Here is an 18881-nt window from a genome sequence, read left to right as displayed (position 1 = left end):
GAAACACCGCTTGAGCAGCAGGAACCGCTGTTCTGTCACAGCCTCAGCGACCGTAGGTCAAGGCTACTCTCAGCCCCTCCACCAGAGACCCAAGAATTTTGTGTTGCAAAGACCTGCTTACACCTGGACTGACAGTATTTAGAGTTTTGCTCAGTTCTGCGGATAACTGTGCAAACTGAAGTAACACCACTTATTTATTATTCTTTTAAAATAATTTGACTTTGAATGCCAAATTCACACATTCACAGCACACTGTAGCAGTAATTTGCCAGTTAATGAGATGGCAGCTAGAGGTAGATGCTAGACCTTCAGAATTTCCTCAAAACTAATACTCAGGAAAAAAACCCCACAACAATTAGGAACTCAGGTTCTGTTTCATAGAAATCTACTTCTCTGCTTCAGTATGGATTTTGAGCAGGTATAAAAATGGTTCTTCACTTAAACAGAAAAAGTCCTCAAGAACAAAGGAGAAAGTGAAGTATTCTTTTAAGTCCTTCCTTACTTTTGTTACTTAAAATTCTAAAGTTTATATAGTTTTCTTATAGCATCGTGCTCAATTTTTTTTCTTCCTTCATGCCCATCCAACCTCACCACTCAACCTCTGAACTTTCCCGCCTCATGTCTGTCTCCCTTGCTCTTGTTTCACTTATGCCAGTGCATCTCCTGTCCTGAAAAGGAAAGTCTTCTAACTAGAAGGCATTCATACAAACAAGAAACGAGCACACTTTTGTTGCAAAACAATAGCTTAACTTATAACTGTATTAATCTTTGGATACACGATCAAACATCAGTATTGAAACAAATTCTGGAAGTTGATAACTTTTCAGAACAGTTACAAAAATGTAGTTGTTTGTTCAAAATAAATGACCACCTCAAAACAGAAGTCTTATGTTGAAGGCTGCACGGTTACTTGTAGGTATAAATTAGTTTCTGTTGGGTATTGCAAAAGATAATTAGATGCCAAAGAGAATTTTGAGGTCAGCCAGAGTGAGCTTTGTGAAGGTCTCTCCTTTGCCTGACAGAACCTGCTGGGCAAGACCTTTCTTCCTCTTCTGGAGTTGCAGGATCTTTTCTTCTACTGTTCCTTCACAGACAAACCTAAAAAAAAAAATAAAATCAAAAGACAAAAAGCCACATGATCTCAAGTGCGACGAAAAAGTGTGTTATAAAAACACTTCCCCAGTAAATTTTGAAAGATTCATCTTACTTAGAAATTAATAATTAGCAAATTATGTGACTGACAAAACACACCTCTGAACAGAAACCAGCTGTCCTCATATACAACTATGATAACATTTCAAATATAAGTCTGATGCACTTCAGGTCATCTAAAGTAACAGTAATTCTGTGACAAAATCCTGTAAAGAATGATTGCTTGTTAACTGATGGGCACTTATTATACCAAAACCACTGTACCCAAAATAGCATTTTAGATTCCAGTCTTTGAATTTGCATTTAGAGTAACTAAGTTAAATCTTTTAGTACTTAGTTACAGATGTTTTTTCTAAAAGTCAACTTTCCCACTTGTTAGAATCTCCACTCAATTAAGAGAGATGGTTTGGTGCCCAAACTGTTCTAAGGAATGAACAGGACATTGCCACTAATCCACAGGCTGAAAAACAAGAAACCCCTGCTAGCTGTCAGGACAGCAACATGCATGCAAGTGCCACACAGAACACATGAGAACGTTTTTATCTCAGTGCCCAAACCTCAATGCCACTGTCAGACCTTGTGTCTAGCTCTAAGTAGAGAAACCAAGGACTTGTCTCACTGACTCAAGCCAGACAGTATATAAGGAGCAGCTCCACATTCTGCTAAGTAAAATGCTGACCTGTGTATCACAACATCCTTCTGCTGCCCCACACGGTAAATGCGGTCACATGCCTGGTCCTCCAGAGCAGGATTCCTGCAAGGTAAAAAGAAAAAAAAATAGTTGCCTCATTTTCCTGCCTCCAGGGAATTCTGTTTTCTTCCTTTGTAGAACTAAAACTGCTCCCAGACTACCTCAGGTTTACCAGCCTGATGGCCAGCATTCACCCTGACTGCATTTCCCTTTGCCCCAGGTAGAAGTATTCTACAACTCCACACAAAGCCAACTGCATGACTGAGACCACCGGTCCACGTAGCCCCAAGTCTGGCCAACAGCTGGTACTCAGAGAAAGCTAAGTAGCTGGTGAGGAAAGAGAGTGAAGCAGAAAGGCAAACCCCAGTGAAAGAGGCCATCACTCCAAAATATTTACAGAAGAAATGGGTCCATTTAACAAAATACTAGGAATACTTGTTGGTGTAACTTCCATATTGTAGAAGCATCTCCTTAATGCTGCTACTCAGCAGCTGGTTTTGTATGAGGCTCATTACGTTGCTTTTTAAGTTCTCATGAGTAATATTTAGTTGAAAAAACCTGCGATTCTGACTTTTGAGACAACACAAATATCAGAAGCTGGCACACACTGTTTTCATATGTAAAACCCAAAGGTACTCTAGCTACGCCCAGTTACTGGCTATGCTCAACACAATCAATTTGTTTCAAGCCAAACTGCCTGTAGGCATTACTGCACCATATCCATTACTGCAAGAAATTAAGCCAGGGACTGCCAAGTCCCCAGTAGCCTTTTGTGATACGGAGCTGCATACCTGTGCTTCTTTGGATTGCTGTTATGCTCTATTTTTTCTTGCCCCTACAGCACTGTATTTCATGGCACTGAGCACTGGACTGACAAATCAGTGTCTTGGTTGAAGGCTGTAGTAAAAACTTTTCCACAGTTAACCATTTGCCCCTACTATAAGCTAAACACTTCCCTCCTAACCCACTTGCATCAGACATCACAATACATGCAGTGAGAAAGCAAGCAGCACTCCCTAAATATCCTCTCCAAGATGGAATTTGTATTTCTCTTTACCAGTGCATGTCAAGGAGAAAGAGATGGTTTCCTCCAGTCAAGTTCAGGCCAACGCCTCCAGCCAGCAACGAGACCAACATTACCTTCAAAGGCCAAAAGAGAGTTAAGGAACCAGTTTACAGTCATGAAGTCAGACATCACAGCTGCTCGTAGCAGCACTAGGGACTGTCTCCCTGCCCTGACTGCATACCTGAGGCCCTTTGGGATTGTTATTGAACTCTTCTACCACATCCATCCTCTGTTTGGGATTGACAGAACCGTCCACTGTGGCATATTTCAGCCCCAGGCGCTGGAGGTGCACAGCCACAACTTTGAGCATGCTCGTCCACTGAGAGACAACCACGCTGCAGGAGAGAACAGGGAGTTCACAACCAGCTCTCTGTGTACTGGAACAGTTTGGTCATTGCAGTGTCTCACCCAAGGGGCTACAACAATTCAGGCACCCTTCCCCACTGCAAACTGGAGCCCCTTCCCAATTCAGAAAGAGAAGCACCTGTAGGTGTAGTGGTAGAACCTGCTGTGGAAGGCTAATACCCAGTAAACTTCACATAAATTTAATTTAATCTGTAACTTTCACCTCTGTTTTTGGATTTTACATTTCCACCTCCCAACCACAAATCTGAGTCACATCACTGACCTTCTTCTGCAAAATGTAAAAATCAATAGCAACACCAAATTTAGATTCCCCATAGCCTCTCACTCCCCAATTTCTTGGACTAAACAGTTTGTGAGGCAATAATTTGTTTAATAGTGTCTTGAAAGGGAACAAAAGCAATGTTGGTTCTCCCATTATGAAGGGAATGCCTTTTTGGAAAAGACTGGAAAAAAGCTTTCTATAAGTCTTCTGATCAATGCATTCCTTTATCTCTAACAGGTTCAGTTTTAATCTCTGCTTTAGTCCTCCACTTTTTTTGGGTTGTGGGGTGGGCAAATATTTCTCATCACAACCAAATTATTCCCAACCCTGTTTCTGGAGAATAGTCTTCCTGGGCCTCAAGGCCTGAGATTTCTCACACATTCCCTTATGTTTACACTTACCTATATCCTAAACTCCCCTCTTTTATCTTAGACTTTTTTTTTTCCTCAACACTTGTGTTCAACTACTGCAGTACCGTCACCATTTTATCATACCGTGAGTTTTGTATTAAATTATTTTAAACTATTTCTGCTGTTGTCAAGAAACAGTGTGCTTCTCTCCATCACTATGTCTAAAGAAAAGGACACACGTGCCAACCTTTTCTGTGGCTCTGAGTGACTCTGAATAGCTTTCAATTCGGCCAAGAGTTGAGCTATCTGCAGGAAAAAAAAAATCCAAAACATTAGTCTGTTTGCTCTCATAATCCAGCTCATGCTTGCATGTTCTTAATTAAAGTAGAAAGTGATTAAAACAGCTTTTCAACTGGAATTTCTTTTGTGCTTAGAGTATGAAGAGATTTTAATAGTCATTGTTAAGAATACTACCACAGAAAACAGGGTCAGGACATCCATTCATACAAGCCTATCTTACAGATTCCAACCTTCCTATAAGAAGTTACTGCAATCTCTCCTCTTGTTGCCATCTCTTTTTCCTAGCTCTTCACAAACACCATGGTCTCACATGCAAGCTCTTCTGAACTTCTGTGAATCTGTTGTTTAAGATTTTCACTGACAGTTTTTCAGCAGTCACATTCTCACAACTTTATTAGAAGTACCCCATAACACCTGAGTAGTTGGAGCCTTCCCAGAAGGAGTTCAGCAGGCTATCAACCTACTCATCTGATTTCATCTAAATTGGACACATAGCCTGATCTGCAATTACCAAGGTGTGACAATTCATGAGCCACTTAAGAGGCAAAATGCTAAAATCCAAGCTTCTCAAGGAAGGTAAGAACGCCACAACCAGAATACCTTGGTGCTCTCCCTGGTGATATCAAAGATATCTGTTTGAAAAGCTGTGCCATTGAGGTAGACTGTTGATTTGGAATCAGAAGTCTGGAGCTCAGAGAGTGTCAAAGCACCAAGTTGTTCTTCAATGGAGAGTGCAAGGCCTTCACTGTTCAAATTAACTTGATCCAGAGCCTGTGGAAAGAAAGCAATATAATAAGGGATCACAGCCAAGCCTGAGATCAAATTCAGTGCTGATCCAGCCAGCACCATACCTGCTGAGGACACCAGCTTTGAAGGATGCTATGCAATATGAAGACAGAACAATTAAGAAACACTACTGGATCGGACAACAGTCCCTTTGGACCTTTATTCTGCCCCAAAAGGGGCAGTGTATGGAAAGCATGTGATCTTAGCCATTTCCTGTGGTCTAGTCTCCTCAGACTCCCCCCCCAGCATTTAACAACTGCAGGATTACAGATGTTAGAACATAAATTCCTGCCTGTTCCCCTAATAGCTGAACTTCTCCACAGCTGCTTTATGTGACAGAGCCAAGAACTCCTGAAAGATCAGTCTGCTTCAGGCAAGGCAACCTCAAAGCACTTAGAGAGCTCTCCAACACACAAGCCCTTGAAACAAGCTACACTTGTGCACTTTTCAAGGCTAGGTTAAGATTAAGACTTTTTTACCATTAAAATTCTAGTTCCCTTTTTATCTGAATAAAGGTATTTCTAGAGACACAGCTGCCCATGTAAGTCATGCTGGGGAGCTCTTCGGTAAAAGGTAAGCCCATCTAAAACATCTTGGGCTTTAAAACACAGAGTCCTAAAATTGACTCTGTTCATATTCCCATAGCTAAGAGAAGCAGAGGTGTTACCAAGTCTGTTAACTTACATAAACACTTATAAAATCCCCACAAAACCCCTCACACCACTACAACATAATGCAATTACCACTTTCAGTAAGGAGAGATGGCAGCAGCACTGACGGAGCCTCAAGAGCATGGACAAGACATGGACAGTACTTGAGACCTGGGAGGCACTTTCTGAGCCTGCTGGAAATTCCTTTTGACTGACTCCAAACTCTTGTGCAACTGTCAAGGAAGGAAGACAAAACATCAAGAGCTCTTGGAGACATTTCCAAGCACTGTCCATCCACTTTCAGGAAGAGGTTCATGAAGAGGAGTCAAGAGTCAACAGGCAAGCAAATACCTGATTTAACATAGGAACCCATCTACCCTCACTTTAATCAAAAAAAGAAGAAAAAAACAGCAACAGGACAAGTCAGAGTATCATCTACCATACACTAATACTGACATCTATTCTCTGAGCAATTGGACCTTTATTTCAAAGGAAATTTTAGTCCCAGGAAGGTTAAGGTATTTTCCCAGAGCTAAAACAATGAGAACACACTTCTAGAATATTAAGATATGACTCTTTGTAACATCAGGGGAGCATTTTCCAAAGAAATTCTAAGTCCTGACCCCAGGTCTGTTCCCCCTTCTGAACTGTGCACTTAAGAGCCACTTTTGCAAATGTTTTCAGGGGAGGGTGTGCTCAAACCTTTCTCGAAGGGGTTACCACCATCATACTCTCTGTCTTCATTTTTCTGCTCTTGTCTCTTTAGGTAGGATTGTAGTGTTGACCTGGAAAAACAAGACAAAGACACTGGGATTCACAGCAAGAAAAAAGGCAAGAGGGACCCGAGCTTAGCAAGCTGATGATGCATTAAGGTAAGGAAGGTTTCATTAATCATTCAGTCACAAAATGATCACAAAAAACGACTCCGTTTTGTTTAACTTGAGTATGATCAAAACCAAAGATGCATTTTGGAAATCACAAGAGGAAGCAAGTCTGCTTTTTGAGTATGAGAACACCTTTAAATGTATATTTAAAAGGAAGGAAAAGTCTTCACAGTGAAACTGCTGAAAGAGCCTAGGAGAACACAAAGTGATGCTGGCTTGCATTACAGCTATCTGGAGAAGCCAGCATAATTTCTAATTGTACAAGAATCACAGAGCAAAGATGATAATTCTCTCCTTTACAAGTACTCACACATCATCATTTAAGAACTACTTGTTGCAATTCCAAGTCTTTGGAGTCTTGAAATCAGTGAGATTAAGTGTAAGGCTAGAATACAAAGCTCATACAAGGCATAAATATATGGGAGAAAAGAAATTAATCAGTTTTGTCTACTACCAGAAAAAGCAATGTATTTTCAAGCACACTAGACAGATCAATCAGAAGGGGAAAAAACTAACAGGAGTTCGTCCAAAAGCTCCTCTCATCTGAAGTGAATTTCTCTTCTGATTTCCCTATCAAAAAGAAACAAACCCAAAAAATACCATATCCCTACCCACATTCATACCTGGATCTTGCAAAGAGCACATTGTACACAGACTGCTCTTCTGCTGTAAGTTTTAACTGATGCAGCTGTGTGCTGCGCTGGGGCAGAGACACCTGAAGTGAAAATTCACAGGATCAGATGTACGTAGTGCAAAAACCTTACAGACCATCACCAACACCAGCAATCCAAGATTTAACACAGTACTCTTAGGTCTCAGAAGACAGCTGTCTGTTCACTAAAGCCATGTGTATTAATGTAACTATGACACAACACAGACACTCACGGAACTCCAAGGAGCCTGGTTAACGCTCAAGATAAAATCTTTATTCCAACTCATCCAGTAACAGGAGGCAGGAGCTACTAAGTATGAACTGCTTGACAGCTACCACAGAGGGATTAATTTTTGTGTTGGTAAAGTAGCTTATTTCCCCATTCAAAATCAGACAGTACACCACAACTATACATTTTAAAGGCTTAAAACACACCTATGACCTAATACTCCGTTTAAGGGACTGTTTGTAAAAAGCAATGCAGAAAGCCAATGCTACAGCACACACCAAGTCTATTTGACATGTGGCAGCTTGGGTTCTCAGAGATCTAAGCTAGTCCAGTGATCTAGACTAACTTTCCACTAAGTGGCCATCTACATGCAATTACTTGACATATTTTTGTCTGTATGTGATTTATGACTGAAAGGTTTCATTATTCTCCTTAATTCTACTTTCTGGGTAAGCAACAAAAGCATCCCACAGGCATTTGCTCCTCTTGCTCAAGAGAGTGCAACAGACAGGAAACCCCACCCATTAACAAATTTATGCATGTAAATAACTGTCTGCTGCAAGGAAAACAATGGAATGATGGCAATAGTTGTCAAGGGTGAAGTTCTTACCAAGGGCTTGCCAGCTGAATCCAGCTGGTCCTTCCTTCTCTGCAGTAACAGGCTCCTGGTTAAGAGGCTTAGCCTCTCTCCCCCCTTCCTTGTGTTGTTATCTACCTGGTACTTCCACACCTTGTACTCATCAAAAGGAGAGCAACGTAGAAACCTATGACAGGAAGGAAGGAGACTTCATACCAAGGGCAGAAGAGTTCTTCAGTTACTCTGGAGTGCCCAGACCCCAATTCCTTGCTATTCCTTGCTACCAAAAGAAACCATTTCCAAATGCCCTAACTGCATCACCAAGGAGCAGCAAAACATTTCCAGTGTAATGGCGGTGATAACTTGTTTGCTCAGATGTCTTTCCATCACTAACACTGTATGCACCTCTTTCTGATTCATCATCTCCTCTTAGCCCATAATGTTTCAAGCATCACCAGCAAACAAAGGACATCCAGCTGCAGGCACTTGCCAAAAAGCATATTCATCTGTCAAACTTCTTACTTGACAATTAATTTCAATTATCCAAAATTAATTTCAAATGCAAGTTCTCTCTGGTTCTCCAACACCATTTGTAGTCTTCCCCCCCCCCCTCAGCAATGAGGAGCACCTGTTCATCATTGTTCAGAGAATCCAAAGTTTTCACCCTTTCCTTCAATGCCCTTGCAGCACAACACTCTGAGAAGGTCCTCCCAGGCTGCCCTGCTAACAACGGGGATTAACTCATAAAACCTCTGTTCATTAAAATTGGTTTTGTGCATACTCATCCTGAAGTCATAAGAGATACAAAGTAATTTGCCCTTTGTCCTCCATGGAGGTAGAAAAGCTACAAGCAACAGCAGACACATGGTCAGCCTTGTGCAATGCCTCAACCACAGGCTCTGCAATCCAGTACCAAGTGTTAATATAACTAATCTCACACCTATCTTAGGGACATCTCAAACTTAGAAACTACTTTAGCACTTCATCAGAGAAGAATTACTAGGACTGGATCCCTGTCCATGTGGTCATGTGCAACCAGCTCACCTCAGGAGAGAGTACATGTCCAGCAAGTTGTTCTGTATCGGCGTCCCAGTGACAGCCCATCTGGCACTAGCTCGCAGTTTGCACACAGCTATAGAGGTTTGAACCCTTGGGTTCTTAATATTGTGAGCTTCATCCAATATAATTCGAGCCCAAGCTACCCTGAGCAGAGGGGAACAGGGAGATGATCCACTCTGAAAGAAAAAGCAGACTATAACCTGGATCAAAACCTTGCTAGGCTCTCCAAGGAGCCACAAGCAAACACATTTTTCCAGCAAGGAGCCTTTTCCTGATGTTAGTCAGTAGCAATTTGTGCTCTTACAGTCTGTCTTGGTTTGAAAGACAGCCCCAACACTGTCATGTAAGAAATGGTCTCAAAAAATCATCTCTTTAAAGCTTCCACGTTTAAAGTTTATAAGCTGAAAACTGCAAAGTATTTGCCTGATCTTAATAACAATTTCTAGTATTTTGCTCATTTTCTTGCTTTTAACATTTTATCATATAATGTTCTTACTTCAAGAGGTGTTTCGTATCAGTTACATTTTGCTATGCTGAGATGAGGGACCACATATAATTATTCTGATCTCTCAAAAATGTTATAGAAACCACCTCTAAGTTTCAGGAAATTCCTGTTTTCAGGAAAGTCCTGTTTTCTTCAACAGCTTTATCTAGAGCTGTGCACAGAGGTAGGAGACAGCAATATCCACACCAGCATGGGACTTCATCTACACTGTGCAGTCATTTCAGTCAGCACTCAGCAATCACTTCATTATTTTCATAGCCCAGCCAGCACACTGCTGTTTCTTCAAGGCAGCATGGAAGCTGCCTCAGTCACAATTCAGACTGACCCAGAGCCTGAGCACAACAGGTTTCTGGCAGTTTGGAGGGACATTAGTGCTTCAAGCAACAAAGAACATCAAACAGGAGATTCTACTGCTCCTTCACCTCAAAAAGAGAACAAGATTCACCACTGCATTCTTAAAATTACTTTTTTAGACATTTCAACTGTATTCAATGTAGCATATTCTATAATTCTACAGAACAGATATATTGTGAATTTATCTATTCTTGCTGCACTTCACAACACTTTCTCTCATCACTTTGCTTTTATAAAAACAATCAACAGGGGCTTATGAAAAAAAATCAAGCTGTTGCTCACTGTAGCACATATAAGGTGCTACTTGAAACAACAGTGGTTTGCAACACCTCAGAATAAAACCTTAAGGCAATTCCCTATCGACATCATGGCTTCTCACCCCCACATCATGGTCCTGAGCAGGAACTTCCCCCTCCTCTTTGCTTGTGGGAACCTCCTTGGAGAGAAGGCTGTAGGTTGTGACAACAACATCATATCCAGAAAGCCTGCATAAAGGGAAAGCAGTAATCAGTAGCAAGAACACATAAGGAATTCATTTTGCAAGACAGACTAAATGCATGCTGAAGAATGCATTTAAGAACAACACAGCTCTATAGGAGCTGAAATGCTGACTTTTACAGAAAACTGAGCTTCATTGCAGTCGAACAGGAAAGTTGCATCGTCCCCGTTTTATGGATACTGGAAGTAGACACAGCAAGCTCAAGATGACAGTAAAAGCCCATTGTCCAGAATGCACACCACATGGGATGCACCCTACTTAGAGCCTGACACCCAGGAATATTGCTTAGCATGGCCTGAAGAGGTCTAGAAAATATTCTGATCTATACATACAGCTGATAAAAAAATACAACTATAAAGCACAAGCATGGAAGAAACTGCCACTGACAATCTTCGCATGCAAGAGGTATTTTAGAGAATATACACCTTTTTTTTTGCTATCAGAAGCAGCAAAAGCCTCCACCAGAACCACTGAGCGTGGGCACAGGCCAGTAAATGTTTTACTAAATACACCTTGACAGCACACATCAGCCTGACTTTCTGGATCTTCCACATTTCAATACTTCACATTCTTCCATCATTTTACAGCCACTGAATTTCAACTTTGATAAACACAATCTCTTGCTAGCACTTTGCTTTTCTTAGTCATATTATGGTTTAGCACTTACACCTCTGCATGCTTATCTCGATTTGGCCCGTGGTACAAATAGATCCTCAGTTTGCCAAAGGCCACACGTCTCTCAATCTCTTTCTTCCAGTGATGGATCAAGGATGCAGGACAAATGACTAAAGTGCAACTAGAAGGGATAACAGTGGACTCTAAAAGAAAATATTGCAGACAGGTTTCAATGTCTTCACATTAGATGAGAACAATGACAGAATTTTTGGAAATTCACAACTGAGAAGAGTGTCCAACCAGTTCCATGAGGATACAGTACAGACTGTGGACACAGAAGCAACACTCTTAAAAAGCACTAGCATCCCCAATGTCTGTGGACAAGATAAAAGTAATCATTGGGGGAGAGTTGGAAAGAAAAAAGATCAGTCACAGGGAGGTGAATAGTAAATATTTTAAGTCCTTATGAAAACCATGCATATGTTTAAAAAGCTATGAAACCTTTTGCAAACCCAGCATATGTTGGCTTTAACTGTTTCAGGAAAACAGTAAAAAAAAAAAATCCCCAAATAATATAAAGTAATGAGTTGGAAAATCCTACACATCCAATGGAAGACAAAAATGACCCTGATCAAGAGAAAGGCCATGCAAGGAAGCACAGTAAAATTTAGCCAAATGAAAGTTTCCTGCAGAAGGAAAGTGAGCACAGATACAGTGTGTTGTTCTACGACCCATTAACCTATAATGCTTTAGGCATTTCAAATGGCACTTCATCGTAATGTATGTGCTGTAGGATGGCAACAACTCTGTACCATTTTTGGATAGCCATATTTCTAACGTCTCCTTCTTCTTCTCTGTCTTCAGCTGCTTCTGGGCCAGAATGAGAGCAATCATCGTTAGAGTCTTCCCCAAGCCCATGTCATCCGCTGCAAAAAGACACACACCAGTTATCACCTGCAGAAATGAGCCCCCTTAGCTGAGATCTACACTGAGGGAAATACTACAACAGAAAGTGCCCTAGGGAACACAGCAAAATAAAAATACACAGATGAAAATTTCAGGGTATGGTTTAGTAATTGGTTAATACCTGTAGTTGGTAAAAGGGCATAGAAAACAAGACCTTTTGACATGCCTACAAAATAACCAGCAATTAGCCTCCAACTAAGTTACATGCAAAACTTTGCTGCCATAGATCCCACAAAATCCACTTTCCCGTTCTGTTGCTCACCCAGAATTCCTCCACACGGCCTCTGACTCTCTCTCCACAGGAGCCATGCAAGCGCCTGTTTCTGGTGCTGCAGCAGTGGAACCTGAGGGGGTGAGACAGAGGATTTGAAGGAAACACCTGGCAAAATTTAGACACTTCTGCTTCCTGTTCCAATTATCCTGTTCAAATGTTTAACTACAATCCTACCAAAAGGAGTTTACCTACCTGTTCTTTTTCCACATGGATTGCAATACCTAAGGTAGGCAACTCCTCAAGACAGGAGGTCAGCAGTACCATAGATGAGTCTTCCCAATGCCTCATGCACAAACCAGCCTAGTACCTCACAGTGCTCTGAGAGAGCAGATAACAACAGCTCGTTCAGCTGGAAAGTCCACCCCAGACTACCTTGCTTACAACACCTATCACTGTCAAGGAAAGGGATTGAGAACACTTCCCCTTTTCTCACTGAATCTAAGACCCTGACAGACTCTTAGAACAGGAAGAGGGACTACATACTACCACCACAGGACATTTAGTGGCCTTCCCCACCATTGAAAAGGTCCCAAGACAATGTGACAAGTGACAACATATATGCATCTACACACCATCTTGTGGAGGCATGTGCCTTCCAATACCTCGCATATAACCTCAAACATGAGTTCTGCATCACCTCACAGATAGAGAGCTGCTCTTGGCAAATCAGAACTGACTACTCTGGAGTCCATCACACTGCATGAACTCAATCACCTGCAACACTTTTTTGAAAGATTATTTCTTACAGTTCACCAGGAAGAATGAAAAATGAGGTTCTCAGACTGTTCCTCACACCTCTGTTCTGCCCATCATGTACAAACAACATCGATGGAATGTAATTAGAGTATCTGCTTCCATTAGGATGCAAAGTATGTCAAAGTGGGAAGGAAGGAATGCTCTAGGGTACTACTCAGAGGTTATGATTCACTCACCAGCGTAACAGCTTCCATCCTTGCCAACCCACCTTCAGTCCAGAGGGATCTTCAGCTGCTGTCTCCTCTGTTGGACAGGATTCTAGAGATTTATGAAGATGATTAATAGCCTCAAATGTGGCCCTGTGTACAGCCCTGATTCGGTCTTCTGTCATTCTTCCCCCATACAGATTCTGCACACCAACACTCACTGCAAAGATAGAGTACCAGAGATGTGTTTACAAAGCTAACTTTCCGAGCAGATCTTTCACCTCAGAGATTGACTTCAGTGGCTGCAGACGCCTGAGGGACAGTATGCAGCTCGCAGTAACAAAAAAGGTTTAGTACTCTCACATATATCCACAAGTTGCAGGATTATTTCAGAAATAGTACTCAACAGTGTTCTCTGTAATGACAGAGTCTTTCTATACTTACTTCCAAACCTTTGGCCACTGGAACCCAAAGCAGCAGCAGCCAAGGGGTGACTGTGTGAGCCTGCAGAGGCCTTTGCTGAAGAATCCTGGAGTGGGAGTGGTGCTATCAGCTTTGTACCACCTGGCCTGCCAGCTGGGTTAGACAAAGATTCTTCATGGTGGCAGCTGCTGCTCATGCTATCCTGCCCTTAAGGAGAAAGGAAGCACAGGCTGAAAAGGTTGCACTGTGAACCTCAGAGCCTTGCTCTACAGCCCAGAGAAGAGCCTTCATTTTGCCCAACAGTCTGCTTGCAAAATACTGTGAAGTGGTGACACCAATTTAATAGCAGGTTAGCACATCACCTGAGCCACTACAACATGTGCTCTTGGCCTGCTGCTGTGACAGGCAACTTGTCCAGCTCCAGCCTCAGTATGTGGTTTATAGGCACACAGTGAACTCTGCAACTGTGATCAGAGTAGTGCAAAAAGGTCAGTTTTGCACACTGTTCCCAGACGATTTATTAATCTTGAAGATCTCTCTTGTCAATATTTTGAACACAAAAACTATTGAAACGTCCAAGAACAAATGGGCCAAGAGCTCATGAGCTTTTCTCTCTCAGGAATAGCACACTGGAAGCTGCTCATTTTGAATCTGGTAACTGGAATATTCAATCACAACAACATGCCTAAACAGCACAGTTCCATCCTGCAACAGAGGGAGTTAACACTTCACTGGCATGTTCTCATGGAGATACCTGTCTCAGTCATGTAGCCAAAGCTGGAAACCTAGATCCAAATGGTGCGAGGAAACTCCCTTGGGAAGCCACCACATTTCACAGGAAACTTTTGAGTTGTTCCATTCATCTGCTCCCAGACACGTATTTTGCAATTTACACTTTCCATCTTCAGTAAATCTCAACAAACATTTTATAGACCACAGGCCATATATAAGTTTATGCTGTATTTCCTCCATATTAACAACTATTTTTAAGAGAAATTGTTTTGTAAACTTCTGGAGGCAAAAAAACCAATTATCCCTACCTTTTTCACTAGTATCTGCTGTTGAAATGTTAAGAGCACTGAGTGCAGCTTCCAAATCCTGCACTTGCTTTAATAACCGTTCCCCTTTATCTGGCAGCAGCTGAATGTTCACTGTAGCCAATGTACTCTGCAAACACAAAAAAAACCCAAAACCTGAGTGTGGTTACCAAGCTCTCTGCCAACACAGAACAATCTGGTCAGAAGTCTAAGCAGAACTAATCTTATCTCATTTTGATTTGTATTTTGATACTGTTCTGTAATCTCCAAAAGCTTTCAAGTGTCATTCCGTACAATTAAACAGTCTTTTAGCAGAAAATAAACTAACCATTAGTGTTCTTCAGAAAAGATGGAAGGACACAGGGACTCCTTTTTATGAAACAGGTAGTCAAGTGACTTGGACAATCTTGACCTCTCTCAAAGCACCCAACATTTAACCTACTTGAACAAACAACAGTTCTGACTTTATTTTGAGGTTCTTTTCTGAACTCTAGGCAAACAGAGAGGTTCACAGTAAAAACTGTAGAACATAGTGATTGGCAATTATTTAAAAAAAAAAAAAAAAAAAAGCAAACAGGTAGTTAAGTTTACTTCATCCTAGTGTGAACTTTCATAGCTAGATCACTCCTACTGCACAAGGCCAAGAGATGCTACCAGAAACAGCCATGTTATTTACAAAAGTTAAGCTGGCTGTGCACTATCCCATCTTATGCAAATTACTTTCAGGGTAAAAGACAAGACACAACCTCAGGTGGGCATCCCCAAATGCAGAAGGCTGTATTACCTTATAGGTAATTGTTTTGTATCTGCTTAATACAACCAGTCTGTACATAGGCTGAATTCCCTCTCGCACCACATCTTCCTAAACCACATTTTGAGTTTGTGCTGCAAAGAGATACCATATTCTGATGCCTGTCATGAGTAAGGGAAGTGACTCTGAAAACAATAACACCCTCCCCACCCCCCAAAATAGGTGCAATAAATGACCTTTTTCTGTTTCAGCTGGACTACAAGATGGTTATGAAGCACTTTAGGGTCCTTGGGTCCTTCCATGTGACATGATGCTCCTGCTCCTGGCAAAGATGTCCCCTGCACACTCTTTCCTGAAGGAATCTCAACTGATTTCTCAGGTTTACTTTTACCTGAGGAGGAACAGCCAAACTGTACTTCATCACTGTCACTGCCAGAAGCTTCCCCAGGAGACCCTGGTCCAAGCTGTGCCCTGGGCAGCTCTGCCTGTGCACCTCCCCTCAGGGCAGCACACTTCGATGCTGACTGTGCCCCTGAGGGGGAAAGGGCATCTTCTTTAGACACCAGTTTAATTCCACCATTCTTCTGACCAGTGCAATCTTTCTCTCTTGTTTCTTTATCCCCACAACTTTTTAAGCTTTTGTCTCCAAGCTGCTCCTCCACTGGAGGCTTGGTACTTGTACTTTGCTTTCCAAGACTTAGTGGCAAGAGTTTTGATCTCGCGCCTGGCTCCTTGTCCACATGCTCAGAAGGCTTCTTGGATTCCCTGCCACTGCCACCATATTTCTCTTCCTCTGAAAGCGTATTTTCCCCTTTCCTGGTCTCAGAAAGGCCAAGTTTAGATTCAGACACTGTAGCCTCCTGAAATTCTGAGTCACTTTTACTTCCTGTGGATGGTTTCTTTTTATTTTTGAGTTCTTCTAGAGGTTCTGTCTCTGTGGAGGAATCAGAGGTTGATTTCTTTTCTTTATGTGACACCAACACTCTCTCATTCTCTGCTTTAACTCCTTTTGCTTTACTTTCCTCTCCATTTCCTTGCTTCATCTGTTTCCAGGATGATGGTGCACAATTCTTGTCCAGCACTTTGAATGGATTTCTTTGGCTAGTGGGATTGAAGAAAGGTGCTGTGCTGGGCTGGGATTCCACGGCTTTTGACACTTTGGTAGCTTTTGGATCCTGTAATTTATACAAGGGAATAAATGCTAACATATAAATTATTAAAGCCTGTTAACTACACACACAACCTGATCACCTCAAACAAGACTTCATCCTCTACCAAGATCATCCTTCCTATCATTCTAACACAATCAGGATAAACGTTTCATTAGAAATCCAAAACAAAACTGCTGGTTTTCTACTTCCTTTGCCATTCCCATTGTTTTTTGGGATCAAGTCCCAACACCACAATCTCTAGAAAAGAGGACAGCCAGGAATCAAATCCAAGTTCCTTCTAAGACTGAAGAATAGTGAGTACTTCACACAACCTAAGAGAAAGAGAAGTCTCATCTAGAGAACAGCAGGCCTCGTACACTTTTCAGTTAGCAGACAGAAAATCTCCCACTAAGTACTTTCAGAGGTGACTACTGTATATGGAATGAAAAATCATGCTGGAATGAGGTGATACTAGAATACAAAGGAAACACTCATACCTGCCATGGGACGCTTCCACACCATTTCTTCCCATTCAGCTTACTTTTAAGGCACCGGTAAAACAACCTACCAAGGATTAAAACAAGATTTCAACCCCAGGAGCCAGTAAAGAAGCTCTAAGCACTCTTTAAAAAGTATTTTGCACCAAAAAGCATCACAGACAAGTTCTGTTCATCTTTACATTCAGACCTTTGCATAACAAAAGGCCATGAACATGGGCAACAGAGAGCAGTGTTCTCTGGATAAAGATTCCTAGGCTTTGGGGTTTTTTTTTTTCGCTTTAGCTATAGAAGAGTAACTGCTCAAGCAAAAATACCATCTATGTTTAGAGCCTTAGAAGCATCTTATGATTTCAAGGTGTAAGGAAACAACTCTTCTTTTAGCTACACTGCACAGACCACCTCATCTTTACAGCAACTCAGGGACAGAAATACTTTGGATGTGATTTCTTTTTCAAACTAGCAGCCAACCAGGACTGCTGCAAGTACTTTATCAGAAGTAACACTGGTGAATTTGATGCTAAGTTTGGATGAATGCAGCCACAGAGCCCTGTTAAATTCTGTTAAAAACAAACATTATCTGATGACCCAGGTTTATACTATTGGATATAACTGCTAATAGAAGTGGCAAACATTTGGAAACAGGGTAAATGAAGGCCTCAGGGCTCGACGACCCTTTTCAATTTTAGAAGGAAACTGCAAGTCAGTCACCATAAAACAATTCCAAACATTTCAACATGCACATTAAACCCCCATTTCCACTTTGAATGGCTGGCAGTTCAACTCTCACTTCTCATAAATAATAGAGAGCTAAGATCCTCCTGATCCTAAGAATGACGATCTTTATTTCAAATAGGCAGCATGCTACAAAGTAAGTCTTCAAATATACCATAAAAATGGGATAATCTGATAATAGCCCTCCTTTCCCCACAGGACACATGTACAGCCTAGGTGGATGTTAAATCCTCATTCCAGAAAAACTGCTAAATCACAGGATTCAAGTTTTCTGACCACTAACTGCAAAAACGAAAGGACCATTAGTCAGAAGCACTTTGAGAAGATTATTTTAAGAACTAAACATAGGATAAAGAAGGAAGAAGGAACATAGGTTTTACCCTAAAACCATAGGTTTTAAGGCAGACACACGGGTTTTAAAAATTTGAGGAACTTACTGGTATTCCTCTCTGTCCGGCTGCTGAACCAGGACTTGCAGCTCCACCACGCACCCCTCATGGATCAAACAGTGAGAAGCAGGAACCCTGAAAGGAGGAAAGGAGAAGCGGAATAATAGAGACAAGACGAGCTGCCCAGGAAACTGCCACGGCAAAACAATCACTTGCGACAAAACACAGATTACGTAAGAAAACAGGTTTGAGGCTGCTGACACAGCAGTAAACTTCCCTCAGGACAGGCACGTGTGTTCCCTGTCCCACAGTCCCCCTCCTGCCGCCCCCTGCCCTGCACCTACGGCGCCGGGAGGACGAAGCCGCAGGCAGCGGGGCCCTGCGTCCCGCACACGTAGAAGCTCTTCCCTTTGTTGGGGCCATCGCGGACGCCCGTTTTCAGCAAGCAGAGGGACCCTGCGGAGCGGAGAAAAGCAGAACTGGTCAGTCCGAGACCCCCACACCAAACCCCGCCGGGCCCCCCCGGGCCGCCCCTCACCGTGCTCGGCGCACGGAACAGCCTCCATGGCCGGGCAGCCCTTTGAACCAGCCAATGCTGCCCGGCCGGCGGCCCCCGATCGGCGCGGCACAGCCAATCACCGCGGCGCTGCGCTGCGCGCGCCCCGATCCCCGCCCGCCCCGCGCCCTCCGGGGCGCGAACAAGCGTGAGGGAGACGCTAATGGGGCGTGGCCACTCCATGAGGGGCGCGGGCCGGGCGG

The 18881-nt window shown here is 42.4% G+C and overlaps 1 protein-coding gene across 2 annotated transcripts; it reads right to left on the bottom strand.

The window, feature by feature from the left end:
- Positions 1-860: 860 nt before the first annotated feature.
- Positions 861-18758, bottom strand: TTF2 (transcription termination factor 2). 2 transcript variants are annotated; one of them, XM_082278432.1, is made up of 23 exons: positions 18661-18758; positions 18463-18578; positions 18171-18257; positions 16999-17065; positions 15587-16525; positions 14603-14729; positions 13584-13769; positions 13202-13359; positions 12226-12307; positions 11810-11923; positions 11050-11200; positions 10263-10368; positions 9010-9200; positions 7999-8152; positions 7131-7222; positions 6326-6408; positions 5717-5856; positions 4788-4958; positions 4135-4193; positions 3091-3244; positions 2901-2983; positions 1832-1906; positions 861-1098 (listed from the first exon to the last, which is right to left on the bottom strand). In XM_082278432.1, the coding sequence occupies exons 2-23, from the start codon at positions 18543-18545 to the stop codon at positions 954-956; spliced, it is 3447 nt and encodes a 1148-aa protein (XP_082134558.1). In that variant the 5' UTR covers positions 18546-18578; positions 18661-18758; the 3' UTR covers positions 861-953. The 2 variants fall into 2 exon arrangements, with proteins under 2 accessions (XP_082134558.1, XP_082134557.1); XM_082278431.1 differs by having other exon boundaries at positions 18467-18578; positions 18661-18752.
- Positions 18759-18881: the final 123 nt, after the last annotated feature.

This window comes from Coloeus monedula (genome assembly GCF_965178545.1).
Source record: "Coloeus monedula genome assembly, chromosome: 3".
NCBI classification, from domain to species: domain Eukaryota; kingdom Metazoa; phylum Chordata; class Aves; order Passeriformes; family Corvidae; genus Coloeus; species Coloeus monedula.
This window is presented reverse-complemented; position numbering and strand designations above follow the sequence as displayed.

What these genes read in the sequence shown, in the direction of transcription:
- TTF2 (XM_082278431.1), bottom strand. Translation starts at nt 18,688, where the DNA reads ATGGAGGCTGTTCCGTGCGCCGAGCACG. An exon ending in GGCTTCGTCCTCCCGGCGCC is followed by an intron (nt 18,258 to 18,466) that starts GTAGGTGCAGGG and finishes TCCTCCTTTCAG; the next exon opens with GGTTCCTGCTTCTCACTGTT. An exon ending in CCGGACAGAGAGGAATACCA is followed by an intron (nt 17,066 to 18,170) that starts GTAAGTTCCTCA and finishes AATCCTTGGTAG; the next exon opens with GTTGTTTTACCGGTGCCTTA.